Here is a 16,211-nt window from a genome sequence, read left to right as displayed (position 1 = left end):
GTACAGGTGATAGGAAGAGCTGTTTCCCTTTGCCTGAGGTTTTCACAAGTGAGCAGTGTCCAACTCAAGATGACACCCCCCTCCCCCCCACCACCCTTAAAGATCCTGGACACTCAGCACCTGGTGAAACACAGGCCCCAGGATCCCCCACTGCAAGTCACTTCTCTCCAACTCCTGGAGTTCTAGGGCATGACTGGCAGAAGGGGGCAGGGCGTTTTCCCCCTCTGGCTGACTTGGCATGAGCTGTCTCTTGCTGAATGGGGTTAAGACCTCGGGGCCTGGCTTTCAGGAGGCCAGTAGCCCCCAACTCCTGCAGGAGTTTCAGACAGGCTGCTTCTGCCAAGGGGAATAGAAACCAGCGGCAGCTTTGTGAAAATAAATCCTCGGTTTCAGCTAGGCGGGCTGTCTCTTGTGGGACTGAAACTCAGCGGGAACCATGAGCTGGTGTGTCTCTGTCCAGCTGGGCTGACCAGAGTGGTGGCCCCTCTAGCTCTGTTCACCCCCTTTCTCCAGCCCTGGCAGCAGGTGGCTTTAAGCTAGAGCCAGGTGCATTATGTTAGGAAGGTGTTCCGTGTGAATCCCTTTGAACTGATGGAGAGAGGAGCTGTGCACAAATGGAGGCAGAGATTGTTAGTTACCGAAGGGATTGGGGGACACACTCTCCTCTGGGGAGCTTTAAAAATGTTAACTCTAAGGACTGCATCCAGGGGCAACAGAGGTGACCCAATCTCCCTTCCTGCCTCTCAGCAGCTGGGGCCAAAGAGGGAGGGAACTCTCCCCCCTCTGAGCAGCTGGAGGGAAAGAGCCAGTGGCATAAGATGCTGACCAGATGCCTGCTTCCAGCTTGGGTTTAATCGCTATAGCAACCCTCTGCTCAAGGTCTACATGCAGCTTGAAGCCTGGCCAGTATTACCCCACCCCCAACCACAGCACATCCAGCCCATCAAAAACCCATCATATCAAGGCCTGGCCCCTGCTGTCTCATAGCCCTTCCTCCTCCCCCTGGCAGGAAACTGGGTCCCTGCTTGTAGCGCTGAGTGGCTGGGGGGTGGGACCAGAAGGAACATGTATCTGACAAGAGACGCACCCACAGCTTGAAATCCAGCCAGGGGGTAGGGGTGCTGGTAGGTTACCAGTGACTTGCCTTGGGTCTGGGGTGCTCACCAGATGCCCTGATCTCCACACTAGCTGACTGCTGCGCTATTGCATCTCAGAGGAGAACCACCTTGTTTCCCTGGAGGGCTCCAGCCCAGGCTTGCCAATTAGAGAGTAGGTCTCCCTGAAGAGGCAACCCTCCCCCACCCATGCTGCATCCCCTGCCACCCTCCCCTTCTGCAGCCAGAGCCACCATTCCAGTAGGGCCTTTGCTATTATGTGGAAGGGGCTCAGAGTAGGGTGATGGACAGAACCTTTAGACAGACAGATCCACCCCACACATCAGCTGGCAACAACTTCCAGTGGCTTCACAGGGGCCACGCCGACAGCTGGAAGGCGACCTAGTGTAGCTCTCACCAGAGGCGGCCGCGTACCGTTCAGCACGGCTTTAATTTATCTTGCACATTGATCTCACCTGCCACATACAAAAGGGGAAGAGTTTCCCCCAGGTTTGCATTTAAGACACTGCGCGCACGTAACAGCCACCAGCACAAAGAGCAGATGCCTCCCGCCGGCTGGGAGGGGTTCGGCCCCAGCCGCTTCCTCGGTGATTTTAAGACTCTGCTCGTAACCGAACGAAATGCCTCAGTCAAGCCACAGCGTGCGGGGCCCGGGGGACCGATGCCAACGGCTACGCCTTCGTGGCTGCAGCCTGTGAAGCCCCCATGGCCGTGAGCTGCTGGATCTTCTGACTCATCATTTCCATCACGGCTGCAAGGGAGAGAACACGCTCACAGTGAAGGGAGTTGGCCTGGGGCTGTTCTAGCTGTTAAGAACAGGCGGGTGCCAGCGGTGGGCACCGCCCCAGAACCAGGCCTGCAAGAGAAAGGCCAACAGGTCCCTACCTTGTTTCATGGCATGTTTTTCCTGCAGTGCCGGCTGAATTTTCTCCATCTGTTTGGTCAGGAAGTCGATCTTCCTTTTGAAGAAATCTCGGGCATTGTCTGCTGTCTGGAAGAGGAAAGGTGGCATGATATGCCCACCCTAAGGAGAGGTGGGCACCTGGAGAGGGGCTCAACCCCTGCTTAAAGTGCAGTGACAAGGAAGCAATGCACAGGACAGAGGGTAAACACTTGAATCGCTCCAAGATTTGGCTGCTCAGGCAGTAACATGCTTAGCCTTTCTACGGCACCTTTCATCAGAGAACCTCAAAGCACTAAGTAACGAAGCCTCACAGCATGCCTTACTTGTAGGTGTATCTATATATCACCTCATCTGCTACTGAAATGCAGCCACCTCTGAGGCGGAACATGACAGCTGTCCAACAGCGCATCACAACGCCCACAAAACAGGATAGAAATTGATGGCACTGTCCCCGACTGAAGCAGCAAGAGGAGACCGTGCATAACCATGCATCTTTGGCCAGGGCTGACCCCCTGACACTTGGGGAAAGGGTCACTGGAGTGTTAATGGTCAGCAGGTTGGTTTTACATCTGCCCTGACAGATGGCAGGCTGAGGCACTGCTTCAAGGGGAAGAGTGCACCACCGCTGCCTGCAATACCTGCTTGGGTTTTGAAGGTTTCTCATAGAAGAACCCACCTGCTTAGCTTGCAAGATCCACCTGCAGCGTAGACCACGGAGGTCTGGCTAAGGGAATGCAACCCAATCCCCGAGCAGAGAATTGCAGTGCACTAACCTCACTGGCCATTTACCTAGCCTGCTGTCAGACACATCCCTCCATTCCCAGGGCAGAGCCTGCTGGGTGTACAGCAGGAATTCTGTGCTCAAGGAGTGAGTGCGTTTTGTACAGAGGTTGGGATGGGGAAGAGATGGCTCTAAGTCATTTTATGTGCAGGTAAAACACATCCTGCCGCTCCCTGGAACACACCAAGTCTAATGCCGCTCTCACGGTGGCTTGGCTCACGAGTGCCTCCTACCTTTTCTACGTAGTAGCCTGTCCCCACGTCTACCAGCACGTGGCCAACGTCGGAGAGCTTCCCGGGGACGTACATCTGCCAGGGAGGTCAAGGGAAAACACAGGACCAGCAGGGGAACCATAAGACAGCAACAAGGTTACGGTGATAGGTCCTGGGCAAAGCATCTTAGCTCTACACCTCCTGCAAGGGGCCAGATCCTGAGCTGCTATAAAGCAACAGAGCTCCTTTGAGCACGGGCAGATCTGAGAGTGCAATTCGCCCACAGCTTCAGTTTAATAGTGTGTTTTACTAGATTATATTGTGGTGGCAGGTTGAAGGGTTGACCAAACTCAGGGCCCCGCTGAACTGGGTGCTGCACAAACATGCAGAGAGAGAGCGAGTCTCTGTCCTGGAGAGCTCACGGTCCAAACAGACGAGACAGAGAAGGTGGGATGGGAAACAGGTGCAGAGAAAGGAAGTGGCTCACGCACGGTCACACAACAGGTCGGTGCTACAGCTGGGAACAGAACCCAGGTCACAGGCCAGTGCCCTGACCACTGGACCATGTTGCTAGATATGAACTGTGCAGGCCCCATGAGAACGACTAGAACCAATTTCAACAGGAATCAAAAGATCAGACCAGTCCCAAAGCCCCTAGGTGATGCTTGGCCAGAGGAGAAATCCAAGCCAGGATTAATGGGAGGAGGTTGCAGAGAGATACAGGGATATTGCAAGGCTCTTGGTATCGCTGGAAACTGGCAGAGGAGGCAGCCGGGTCTGAGCATGGAACTAGAAGCCCCGGTTCATTCCCAGAGCAGGCACAACCCAAGCAGTAGCAGGGCAAGTGCCCCCAGTACATCTTGGCCAACAAGCCTCAGCCCTACCATGGAGTTAGAGGGGAGCTCATGCTCTACCAGCCTCCTTGGTTCTTGGCCCCTCTGGCAAGGAGGAGGTTAATGGGCCAGCTGGGGTGTGGGTTTGGGATGTGGATGGCAGGCCACATGGAACAGCACAGATCATTTAACAGAGAGGTCACTGGAACAGCCGTCCAATGGGAGCAGCTTCGGTCACCGTCAATCCAGGCAGGATTTAGACTAGTGACGTAAAGGGTCCCTGTGACTGTTCCCAGCCTCCAGTTCCCTGACTGGAAATGTTCAACACTAGCCTGCTAGCTGCCAGCTGCATCAAAGGCAGAGCAGGCTGCATCCTGGGGCCCGCAGGATTACGTTCTCCATTGGGGTGAGACTCAAAACGCCAGGGTAGCAAGGAGCCAGAGCACGATGTCGGCAGCATCTCTGAGGTGGTGGGTAAAGGATACAGAGCTGGTTAGCGGGACTAGCAGCTCCTTCCCTGGAGACAGAAACAAATACCTGTTATTACCCAGACATTACACGGGGGGGGGGAGACGACTCTCCAAACAGCAGTGGGGGGGGGGTGCCAAAGCTGCTACGGGGTGCTCATCAGCATTCAGAGGCTTTACACAGTTGGGTCAGGTTAATAGTAATGCTTGGCCGCTTGGTCCCTCCATAGCATCTTTCATCCAGATATCCGAGCTCTTGAATTAATTACACACACACACACACACGCCCTGTAAGGAAACTGAGGCACCAACCAGGACTGTGGCCTGCTCAAGGCCACGCAGCAAGTCAGTGGCAGAGTCAGGATCAAGGAGTCCTGGCTCCCAGTGGTTTGCTCTAACCACTAGTGAAAACTCCCTCCCCTCAGGACCTGGTCCATGGGAAGAGGGAGGCCATTCCAGGTGGCCTAGAGCCAAGCCACATGCACAAAGCTAGAGGACACGAGCAGCTCGGGGGGCTTAACAACCGCATGCAAACGCCAAGGGGACCCTCTGCGACTGCACCATCCCCAGACTGGCCTGGGGGGAACAGGGTGGGAACAGCCCCGCAGGGTGGGGGTCTGCACTGACCTTCATTGCTTTTGTTGAGCACATTCAGACAGTCCTTGGCTTCCACGTACTTGGTCTGCACCACCTTGAGCTGGGCGATGGAGGAGGAGAGAAACTCCACTTCCTGGGGGGAAGAGCACAGCCCAGCGCCCATGGGGGCGGGGTGAACCCGGCATCACTATGGGGGCAGGACAGAGGGATGGGATGGGGCTCCCCAGGCTCGGGGCAGGGGGTCTCTCCGGGGGGGCGGGGCCCCTTAGAGGGGATTGGGGAGGTCTCGCTGGGGGCGGGGCCCCTCAGACAGGGCTGGGCGAGGGTCGCGGGGGTCTCTCGGGGGGGGGGGTCTCTCCCGGGGCTGGGGGCGGGGCGCTGACCTGGTCCAGCTGGTTCTTCAGCACCTCGAGCTGCGGCAGCGTCAGCTCCGTGATGTTCACCTGCTGCGCCATCTTGGAGGCGAGTCAATGAGCGGGCCGGGGAGGCGCTCTGGGCCGGACACAGAGCGACTCTATGGTACGCGACGCCTCCTCTAGACCCGTCTCTATGGTTTCCTTGGGACCGCCATTGCTCTGTAGGGCTAAGCCTCTACCCTGCTTCCGGCTGCCATTGCTCTGTGGGGATAAACGTCTGCCCTACTTCCGGCTGCCATTGCTCTGTGGGGATAAACGTCTACCCTACTTCCGGCTGCCTTTGCTCTGTGGGAGCTACCCTCTACTATACTTCCGGTCGCCATTGCTCTGTGGGAGCTACCCTCTACTTCCGGTCGCCATTGCTCTGTGGGAGCTACCCTCTACTTCCGGTCGCCATTGCTCTGTGGGAGCTACCCTCTACTTCCGGTCGCCATTGCTCTGTGGGGATCAACCACAATTAGAACCTATGTTGAGGCGTTCAGAAGTGAGGCCTTGCTCAGTTTCAAGGTCAAGGTGGGCTACAATGTTACAAAGTCAGCCAACCACAGCAGAGATGTGTCTGTCTCGTTCTTATACCACAAACCTCTATATGGTATCCAGGGCGATGGTCCTAACAGCACTAAACTCCTAGACCAGACGTTCTCAAACTGGGGATGGGATGGGGGTGGGGAATGTATTGGGAGGAAGAGGGGGTGGAGAAGTTTAAGGGGGAAAAAAACGTACTGCCCACATTTTACCCACAGCATTGAATAACTAGCAAACCTGATTCCTCCGGAGATATCAGGTCCCCAGCTGGCACCGTGCAGCATGATGGAGTTCGGTTGAGCTTACATACCATTATAGAAAGTCGGTGCCTTCCATGCGTTAATCCCTTTGTGCACATTTAATTGTTAGCAGCAACCACAATCAGTTTGGGGCTTTTGGTCTTATTACAATGGATTGTTGGCGCTGTTTGAATCAACGCCTTACTGTTTTTAAGATCTAGGGAGAGTTGCATGTTGATTTTTGTTAAATCAGTATATGTACGTGTGTGGCAAGAGGCAGGGGTATGTGTGTAAACTACTATAGACACAAAGACGGGGGCACGATGAAATAAGTTTGAGAACGACGGTCCTAGACCGATGCTGGAATCCACACTGCTCCCCCTCCTTACCCATCAGCACACACAACTACTTAATAAATATTTAATAATGGGTTCCTCAGTCTACCAGAGAAAGGAAGAACATGAGCCACTGGCTGGAAGCTGAAGCTAGATAAATTCATATTGGAAATAAGGTGTCGATTTTTAACAGAGTAATTAACTAAAGAAGCAACTTATCAAGAATCGTGATGGATTCTCCATCACTGGCAGATTTCAAATCAAGATTGGATGTTTTTCTTCAAGATCTGATCTAGGAATTATTGTGGGGAAGTTCTATCGCCTACGTCATACAGCAGGTGAGACTAGATGATCACAATTGTCCCTTCTGCCCTTGGAATCTATGAATTGGAATCACCTGATGCTGACCTTCTCCCAGGCTTCAGAGGAGAGGCAAATAAATATAATTAAAGCAGATAAATTGATAGGAGCAGCATAACGTCAATGTAAGCTATTTTCATATGTACAGAAAGACCTGCCCATAGTAACTGCAGGTCAAAACTAATTCACGTATATGAACGGCTAAGAATCATTTGCATACAGGTTAATGAGTTCCATACAATGTAACCCCCAATCCTGAATATTTCTGCAGGATCCAGTTTTCCTCTAAACCAGCTCCACAAGGGTCACTTCAGTCATCTGTGGAGCGGGCTAGAGCAGTGTATCAGTGGACAGTAGCCTGGCAGAATTAAGGCCAAGGTCATGTGTGCTAATGTCTCTAATTTTTAATAAGATTTTCCAAGATGGGTTCAGGGCCTTGCTTTTGGGAGTTCAGTGAAAGATGGCATTTCTACTACAGAGCCCCTGCTATCATGCCTGGCTCTTAGTTTAGTAGCAAGCCGAGTCAGTCAGGGTTATTGGACTGCTCTAAGTTTACTCAGGGCTTAGGAAGTCCAGGGGGACAGAGGGAAACTTCAGAACAACCTAGCACAGAGGCCCCAGCCCCCTTTTTACCCACAGCGTGTTCTCCGAGAGAGGCCGTCACCTTATCAGTGTAATAAACTCACCTTAAAATAAATGTGCATTGTAAGCTTTTTAGGACAGGGGTTGTCTTTTCATTCAGTTTGTACAGCCCCTAGCACAATGGGGGCCTGCTCCCTGGCTGGGCTCCTAGGCACTACAATACAAATAAAGAAGCCAGTCCCATAATCAGTGACAGCAAGTTGGATGAACACCAGATGGAAGGGGCAGCCGCAGCTCTTTGGGTTTTACACAGCTCCACTAGTGGTCATTTACACCCAAGTTGCTCCATGGGGTGCTTACAGGACCTCAGCATGTTGCTTTTCACAGAGGCAGCAACAGGGGCTTTATGCTGGGGCTCTCCAACACAGAGGCCGACTCTGATGTGATAGCACTACCTACTAAAGCAATACACACACGGAAGAGGGGGACAGCTGGCGTGAAGGTGCAGGTTAGAAGGGAGAGGCACACCTTCCCTCTAGAGACCATCCTACGTACAGAGGGAAAGCAAGGGGGCTGGTGCTGAAGACAGTTATTAGGCAGCATTTGGCCACTAAAGTAACTTGGTCAGCTAGAGGCAGAACTACAGCCAAGCCCCACTGTAGTGTGGGGGCTGCTCCCAAGGGAGGCAGAATGGTCTGTTGTAATAGGGCACAGGACGCGGAGCCCAGAGATTTGGATTCTAGGACCAGCATTTCCACTCAGTTTATGGAACCATCCACCAAGTATTAGGTATCCCACAGCCCTACCAAGTTTTCTGGGGATGGGAGAGAGTTCCCCCATCACCACCCCCACACTTTGTTCCTGGAGGTGTCTACAGCAGCTTCTAGATCCACTTCCAGCTCTCCCGGTGGCCATGCTTCATGCTACTCCCCCTCCTTGACTTTGTGTATTGACACAATCCAAACTACCAAGCAGAGAGTGAAATCCGAGCCACTGTTAACAGCTCTGCAAGTTAAATCTCCTGAAAACCCTCCTGCCTGAAGCACGCAGATGGCATGGCACATCGCACTGCCAGAGCCTCCCCTGAGACATAAGAATGGCCGTACTGGGTCAGACCAAAGGTCCATCTAGCCCAGTATCCTGTCTTCCGACAGTGACCAGTGCCAGGTGCCCCAGTGGGAATGAACAGAACAAGTAATCATCAAGTGATCCATCCACTGGAGCCTATGCCTAGCTTCTGGCAAACAGAGGCTAGGGACACCATCTCTGGCTAATAGCCATTGATGGACCTATCCTCCATGAACTTATCTAGTTCCTTTTTGAACCCTATTACACTCTTGGCCTTCACAACATCCTCTGGCAAAGAGTTCCACAGACTGACCCTGTGGTGTGTGAAGAAATACTTCCTCTTGTTTTAAACCTGCTGCCTATTAATTTCTTCTGGTAACCCCTAGTTCTTGTGTTATGAGGAGTAAATAACACTTCCTTATTCACATTCTTCACACCAGTCATGATTTTATAGACCTCAGTCATATCTCCCCTTAGTTGTCTCTATTCCAAGCTGAAAAGCCCCCATCTTATTAATCTCTCCTCAGAGGGAAGCCGTTCCACTCCCCTAATAATTTTTGTTGCCCTTTTCTGAACTTTTTCCAATATATCTTTTTTGAGATGGGCAACCACATCTTCACACAGTATTCAAGATGCAGGCCCACTATGGATTTATAGAGGGGCAATATGATATTGTGTCTTATCTATCCCTTTCTTAATGATTCCCAACATAGTTTGCTTTTTTGACTGCCACTGCGCACTGAGTGGATGTTTTCAGAGAACTCTCCACACTGACGCCAAGATCTCGTCCTTGAGTAGCAACTGCTAATTTAGACATTATTTTAGATGTATAGTTGGGATTAGGTTTTCCAATGTGCATTACTTTGCATTTATCAACATTTAATTTCATCTGCTATATTGTTGCCCACTCACCCAGTTTTGTGAGATACTTTTGTAAGATAAAAAGAAGAACAGGAGGACTTGTGGCACCTTAGAGACTAACAAATTTATTAGAGCATAAGCTTTCGTGGACTACAGCCCACTTCTTCGGATGCATATAGAATGGAATTCCATTCTATATGCATCCGAAGAAGTGGGCTGTAGTCCACGAAAGCTTATGCTCTAATAAATTTGTTAGTCTCTAAGGTGCCACAAGTCCTCCTGTTCTTCTTTTTGCGGATACAGACTAACACGGCTGCTACTCTGAAACTTTTGTAAGATACTTTTGTAGCTCTTTGCAGCCTGCTGGGGAACTTAACTATTTTGAGAAGTTTTGTATCATCTATAAATTTTGCCACCTCACTGTTTACCCCTTTTTCCAGATCATTTATGAATATGGTGAATAGGACTGGTCCCAATACAGACCCCTGAGGGAAACTACTATTTACCTTTCTCCATTCTGAAAACTGACTATTCCTACCCTTTATTTCCTATCTTTTACCAGTTACCACTCCATGAGAAGACCTTCCCTCTTATCCCCTGACAGCTTACTTTGCTTAAGAGCCTTTGGTGAGGGAACTTGTCAAAGGCTTTCTGAAAATCTAAGTACACTATATCCACTAGTTCCCCCTTGTCCACATGCCTGTTGACCCCTTGAAAGAACTCTAGCAGATTGGTAAGGTATGATTTCCCTTTACAAAAACCCTATTGACTCTTCCCCAACCAATTATGTTCATCTATGTGCCTGACAATACTTCAGTCTCAACCAGTTTGCCAGATACTGAAGTCAGGCTTACCTGCCTGTAATTCCCAGGGTCACCTCTGGAACCTTTTTTAAAAATTGGAGTCACATTAGCTATCCTCCAGTCGTTTGGTACAGAAGCTGATTTAAATAATAGGTTATAGACTACAGGTAGTAGTTTGAAAGAATTCAAATGTGAAATTGCAGAATTCTTGGGTGAATACCATCTGGTCCTGGCAACATATTACTGTTTAGTTTATCTATTTGTTCCAAAACCATCTGTAATAACATCTCAATCTGGGACAGTTCCTCAGATTTGTCACTTAAAAAGAATGGCTCAGGTTTGGGACTCTCCCTCACATCCTTGGCTGTGAAGACCGATGCAAAGAATTCATTTAGTTTCTCTGCAATGGCTTTGTTGTCCTTAAGTGCCCCTTTAGCATCTTGATGGTCCAGTGGCTCCCCTGGTCCAGCAAAGTAGCAGGGGCCTCTGCAAGTCTAAGGCAACAAAGCTGCCGTTAAATGCTACAACAGCCTCACACTTGCCTTCTGGTTCAGCCGCCTCACCCAGCCACCTGAGACAGATAAACAACATCCAGGGGAATGTTTCTATCTAGGACTCCAACACACTTGAGGCCTGTGGAGGCTTGGCCCCCCAGTCTGGGCTTTGTCCTTGTCTACTCAGGAAATCTCCATAATTGTGTAATCTAATCTTAAAAGCCTCCAACCACCCATCAGATCTATGTCACCCGGCCTCAGCATGAAGGATGGGGAATGGGCTACATAACCTCTCGCCATCCCTTCCAGCCCTACATTTCTGTGGTTCTACACCAGGAGGGTTTTGCCAGTGTTCTACTGGAATGGCTGTACCAGTAAAACCCTCCTGGTGCAGAGGCCTCCACATTAGGTCTTTAGACAACTATGTTGCTGTAACAGTCCCATTCCCCAACCAGCTCTGAGGCCCATGGGGGCTTTTTAATAACATTAAACAGCTCTCCCTGCCCCCCTCCACTCCCACCCCCCCCATTACCAGCAAAACTGCACCCAAGACCAAGATTCTCCCTCTCACATCCTGACTGACCCTGGCAAAAAGACACCCCACCCCCAGTCAGAGGATAGAATGGCAACAACTGAAGGAACAAAAGCCAAGTGTCGTAAGTTGTTCTGTCCAATGCAGACCCCCTACCAGCACATGGGGCGTAGGAAGATGGCCCTTTGATGAGGGGCAACAGTGGCATCTAACCTTCCAAGTAATCACTGCCTCAATTTACCCAGAAGAGATTGGTCTAGATCAGAGGTGGGCAAACTATGGGTCACATCCGGCCTGGCCCGAGCTCCCAGCCCAGGAGGCTAACCCCCGGCCCCTCCCCTGCTGTTCCCCCCACCCCCGCAGCCTCAGCTCACAGTGCTGCCGGCGCAATGCTCTGGGTGGCGGGGCTGTGAGCTCTTGCCAGGCAGCGCAGCTGCAGAGCCATAGCCTGACCCGGTGCTCTGTGCTGCGTGGTGGCGTGGCTGGCTCCAGCCGGGCAGCATGGCTGCCTCTCCTGGTGCTCTGGGTGGTGCGGCTGTAGCACCGCCAGCCACCAGTGCTCCAGGCAGTGCGGTAAGGGAGCATGGAGGGTTGATAGATGGCAGGCGAGTTTGGGGTGGTGATCAGGGGGCGGGGCAGTCAGAGGGCAGGGAATGACGGGGGGGTTGATTGGGGCAGGGATTCTGGGGGCCATCAGGGGGCAAGGAGGAGGAGGAGGAGGAGGAGTCAGATGGAGGGAGGGGCCAGGCCACCCCTGGCTGTTTGGGGAGGCACAGCCTTCCCTAACCAGTCCTCCATGCAATTTCAGAAACCCGATGTGGCCCTCAGGCCAAAAAAAGTTTGCCCGCCCCTGGTCTAGAGGGTGGTTCAAGGTACACACTCCAGCCTAGGCAGAAGTCAGAGTGGCTTGCCCAAAAAGGAAAGCCTAGCAGAGAAGGTAACAGGGTTAGGAGTGGGGAAGTGGATTGTCCTCTCACCCCAGAGACCCAGGAAATCCATATGGTCCAAGTCTATGGCTCCACCAGTTTTATTATAGTCGTACAAGCATCAGATATTCAGCAAGCATTTGCAGTATAAAAACTCAGATTTATTTGAATTAAAATAAGTTATATTCAGAGATTTGACAATTTACATGTATACGATTCTTCCCCCAGACCAGCCACTCTGCAAGTCACTGCAGCTGTTTAAATGTGCCACAGTGAAGCTAAAAAATATCCATCCAGGAGTCCTTATGAGAAGCCACCCAGGGGCCTTCCGCCGAGAGTCAGACAGACCAGGCTGAAGCCAGTGCCTGAGTGCAAGGCACTTTCAGAGAAGCTGTGGTCCAGAGGAAAAAAGTTTGGCTAGGAGGCAGTTTTCAGGTCAAGTGTTTCATGCAAGAGCCTGGAGGGATGAGTTGCTGGATCCCTTTCATGAGCCAAGTCCCATGACCCCCGGGAGCCCAGTGAGCAGGGGCCTCACTGCAGAGACACGGGTAAGCCATAGGCTATGGGGGCTGCGCCGATGAGGTATTTGAGTTTGGGGGCCTGGCGGGACTGGGCGACATGCTGGAGGAGAGGAGCGCCCGACCCTGCCTTCAGCCAGCTCTGGAGGAGCGCCTCCATATAGCGGTCGATGTCTCGGTCAGTCACGTCCCAGAGGTTTCCCAACACCAGGGGGCTGCAAAGGGAACAGACAGACACTTGTCTCCCTTTCAGCAGACACAGGGTTCTAGCCAGTACCTTAACCCAGCCCAGCCATGTCTGGATCAAACCTAGCCGGGGGGGGGTGGGGGTGGGGGGGGGGAAGAGGAGGAGGAGGAGGTTCAGTTCCTCCAACCCCCTCCCACTATTAGATCTATTTGAGAAAGGGTGTATAGCTTGGACTGGCATCAGCCATAGAGCTCTGCCTGAGTTGACATCAGGCTTCCCCGCAGAGCTGAACACTGTGGCTGGGATTTGAGATGATGTTGATTTATGGCCATTAGCATTTGAAGCAATATGGGCTAAGCCAGGGGTGACCAGACCTCATGCCTAAGGGCACAGACAGAGCCTCTAAATGGGTCAGGAAGGAAACCTACAACCCTGGCATCTCCCTTCCTCTAAAGCAGGATGGGGGGACATGGGCCAGTGGCTTGATAGCAGCCAGAACACAGATTTCCCACACGAGCTCTCATCCCCGGCAGACTCACCATCCCGCCATGATGTACTTGAGGATGATACCAGTTCCCTCCAGGTTGCCGCGGACAGCCAGGGCGGCGCTGCTGCAGCCGAAGAGCAGGGCCACAGCACGGCAGTCCAACTTTAGGATTGATGGTCCATCCAGGAAGCGGGCACCGGCTCCATGCCCAGCGTAGCTAAGGCAGAGTTTGTGGGTGAGCTCACAGCACTGCAGGGGGACTTGGTGACAGCTTATGGGTGGCTGCAGCTATCTTGGGGTCACTGCTCCCCGGCCTCCAATGAGACTGATTTACAGGGCAAATGCTCTGCACTTCCATGGACTGTTCCGATACCCTGCCATTGTTCCCCCCCAGCTCCCCAATGCTGGAATCTAATTGCACTCCCATCCCTGAGCAGCGGAAACCTCTGTCTCCCCAGGATTGTTACGCGTTGGTCTTTATGCGCAGGAAAGAGCCACCTGCTACGGACCTGATGATTACGGAAATGTGCACTTAACATCCTGTAGAGGCACCTCCTAGCAAGGCAAGTATCCTCACTGTACAGGAATGAGAAGGGGAGGTAGCTTGTCCAAGGTCACACCCCAAGTCAGGCAGAGAGCTGGGAATAGAACCCAGGAATTCGAGCTGCCCATCTTCTATGGAGATATGGTCAGTCCTGCTCGCCAATGCCGCCCACCCTCAGACACCGGTGCCAGCATGAGCCAGCGAGACTACTTACACATAGAGATCACGCTGCGTGAGAGCCAACTGCATCTGCTCCTGGCTTGGGACTTCTCCTGTCACCCCCATCCAGCTGGGTTCGCTGTGAGACGACACTGGGTGAGAACAGAGCGGAACACCCACCACTCCCACAATGAAGGGCAAACCCCAACGGCATTGTTCAGCAGCGCCCCCTATGGCTACAGGCAGGAGATCTCGACGGGACACATCTCTCTGTCTGCTGAGGGAGGCAGATTACAGCCAAGCCATGCCGGGCGACAGGCAACCATGCCCTGCAGAACCCCTCCCCCATTGGCACGTGGGGGCAGGGAGATGCACCCACCTCTCAAACCAGGCTCGGAAGCGCTCCTCCGTCCCAGGCAGGTTGTCGTGTGGGTTGAGGACGTAGAAGGCACTGCTGGGATTCACCCCGCAGGTGAGGATGGACCCTCGCCGATACTGAAACGAGGACACAAGACGTGTTGCTCCCACCCTTAAGTGCAGCATCCTGCAGAGCCACTGGCACAGGTGGAGATCTAGGTGGGCACCCATGTGGGCAGCCACAATCCCACTGGGAGCTATGGGTGCTGGGCACCCCCAATCCAGCCATGTGAACTGAGTCCATGCTACAGCTAGGGAAGCCCCTGGCTGGCCTGTGGGATCATCCCACCCAGCACTTGGAGCCTGCCCCATTGCACCCATTTGCCAGGCAAGGGGTGCTCAGAGCCCCTCCAGCTAGCAGGGAGGGGGGACAGCACTTCTTGGCTGACCCTTTCAAGCTCAGGCCACGTCTAGACTACCCGCGGATCGACAGGTAGTAATTGATCTATCGGGGATCGATTTATCGCATCTCGTCTAGATGCGATAATCGATCCCCGAATCAACACCTGTACTCCACCTCAGCAGGAGGGCTACGCGGAGTTGACGGGAGAGCTGCGGCGGTCGACTTGCTACTGCGAGGACGGCCAGGTAAGTCGAACTAAGATACTTTGACTTCAGCTACACGAATAGCGTAGCTGAAGTTGTGCATCTTAGATCGATCCCCCCCCCCCCAGTGTAGACCAGCCCTCGGTGTCACTTGAGCGGGTCATGCAGGGGGAAGTGGGTTTTCTTCCCCCACCAAGGAAGGGCCCAGCTGATCTGAGAGCATGGGAGCTACCTACTGGCCTAGCTCTCACACAGGCAGGGGAATCCTTCCCCAAGGCCCAGCAGAGCCATCCCAGAACAGCCACCCCTCAACTTACCCTCTGAGCAAGGTTGTAGCTGAGCAGGAAGCGCAGGGAGGGTAACCGGGTCACTGGCAGGGTTCTCAGGCACGGGATGTTCTCCCAGGGCAGCTTCTGCAGGTGCTAGAGAGGAGGAGGAGGAGGAGTTATCCGGAGAGGCAGAGGCTAGGCTGGCAGGGGCACGCTTTGGGGAGAGGACCACTAACCTTGTCCAGCACAAGAACCAGGTGACCACTTGTCTGCCCGCTGCGGGATCTCCACTTGTCCACCGCATCCCGCAGGAAGGCCTGGGCGGCATCTGGCTGCGCTGGGCACAGCCCGGACGCCAGGCACTGCACATCTTGAGGGGTGAGGAGGTGAGAGCTGTTCAACACGAGCTGAGGGAAGAGGGGAAGACTGAGGCACGAGTGACTGTGCCAGTGTCCCCACGCAGGGGCCATCAAGGTGATGGGACTAGCAAATCCCCATCCACGCCCAGGGGAATGGCTTCAACTGAAAAGCCTCCCCCATGTGGGTACAAGGGGCTTCCTAACCCCATGAGAGCACATGAGGGACCTGGCTCCCTTCCTACCACAGTCACGGCATCAGCTCAGCTGCCTAAAGGTAGGCCATCCACATCTATCCTGCCCAGGCTCAGCCAAAAGCCCGGTCATGCTAGGGGCTTCTCAGCTGGTTCTCCCAGGACGACCCCTCACCTTCAGCAGTGCCAGATCTGAATTTTCCCAGCCGCATTTTCCGAGATGTTCCTGCAGGCTGGAGGCCTCCTTGGCCACACCAGAGTCCTGGCTGGCCGGCAGCAAGGCTCCCTTCCAGCAGCTCAGCACCTCCTTCTCCAGGGTCTCGGTCAGGACCTGCAGAAGGGAAGAGGGAGTCTAAAGCCCTTGGGCACTGAAGAACTAGCCAGCAAGGGCAACCACTGGCCCCCTCAGTGGAAAGGCCAAGGGCTGGCCTGTGAGGAGGGAGCTCCCCCTCTTGCCCCTTAGGGCCAGGGGAGGCATGTCGGC

The 16,211-nt window shown here is 53.2% G+C and overlaps 2 protein-coding genes across 2 annotated transcripts in view; both read right to left on the bottom strand.

Moving 5' to 3' along the window:
* Positions 1-1,526: 1,526 nt before the first annotated feature.
* Positions 1,527-5,531, bottom strand: PFDN5 (prefoldin subunit 5). The gene is made up of 6 exons (XM_065576086.1): positions 5,293-5,531; positions 4,940-5,042; positions 4,331-4,362; positions 3,034-3,108; positions 2,001-2,106; positions 1,527-1,866 (listed from the first exon to the last, which is right to left on the bottom strand). Exons 1-6 carry the CDS (start codon positions 5,362-5,364, stop codon positions 1,787-1,789), a joined length of 468 nt encoding a protein of 155 aa, XP_065432158.1. The 5' UTR covers positions 5,365-5,531; the 3' UTR covers positions 1,527-1,786.
* Positions 5,532-12,189: 6,658 nt separating this feature from the next.
* Positions 12,190-16,211, bottom strand: part of ESPL1 (extra spindle pole bodies like 1, separase) — a 28,424-nt gene continuing 24,402 nt past the window's right edge. The window contains exons 25-31 of the mRNA XM_008169576.4: positions 15,903-16,058; positions 15,414-15,584; positions 15,226-15,330; positions 14,325-14,440; positions 14,001-14,084; positions 13,295-13,459; positions 12,190-12,783 (exon numbers count right to left, since the gene is read on the bottom strand). Of these exons, the coding sequence (XP_008167798.2) occupies positions 12,582-12,783; positions 13,295-13,459; positions 14,001-14,084; positions 14,325-14,440; positions 15,226-15,330; positions 15,414-15,584; positions 15,903-16,058 (999 nt within the window). The 3' untranslated portion in view covers positions 12,190-12,581. The remainder of the gene's footprint in view (positions 12,784-13,294; positions 13,460-14,000; positions 14,085-14,324; positions 14,441-15,225; positions 15,331-15,413; positions 15,585-15,902; positions 16,059-16,211) is intronic.

The sequence above is a fragment of the Chrysemys picta genome, chromosome 22, assembly GCF_011386835.1.
Source record: "Chrysemys picta bellii isolate R12L10 chromosome 22, ASM1138683v2, whole genome shotgun sequence".
Classification (NCBI taxonomy): Eukaryota; Metazoa; Chordata; order Testudines; family Emydidae; genus Chrysemys; species Chrysemys picta.
The sequence above is the reverse complement of the archived record's forward strand: the minus strand, read 5'-3'. Positions and strand labels throughout refer to the sequence as shown.

What these genes read in the sequence shown, in the direction of transcription:
- PFDN5 (XM_065576086.1), bottom strand. Translation starts at nt 5,364, where the DNA reads ATGGCGCAGCAGGTGAACATCACGGAGCTGACGCTGCCGCAGCTCGAG. An exon ending in TAGTCCCGCTAACCAGCTCT is followed by an intron (nt 3,109 to 4,330) that starts GTATCCTTTACC and finishes CCTCCCTGGCAG; the next exon opens with ATGTACGTCCCCGGGAAGCT. An exon ending in CAGGCTACTACGTAGAAAAG is followed by an intron (nt 2,107 to 3,033) that starts GTAGGAGGCACT and finishes TTCCTCTTCCAG; the next exon opens with ACAGCAGACAATGCCCGAGA.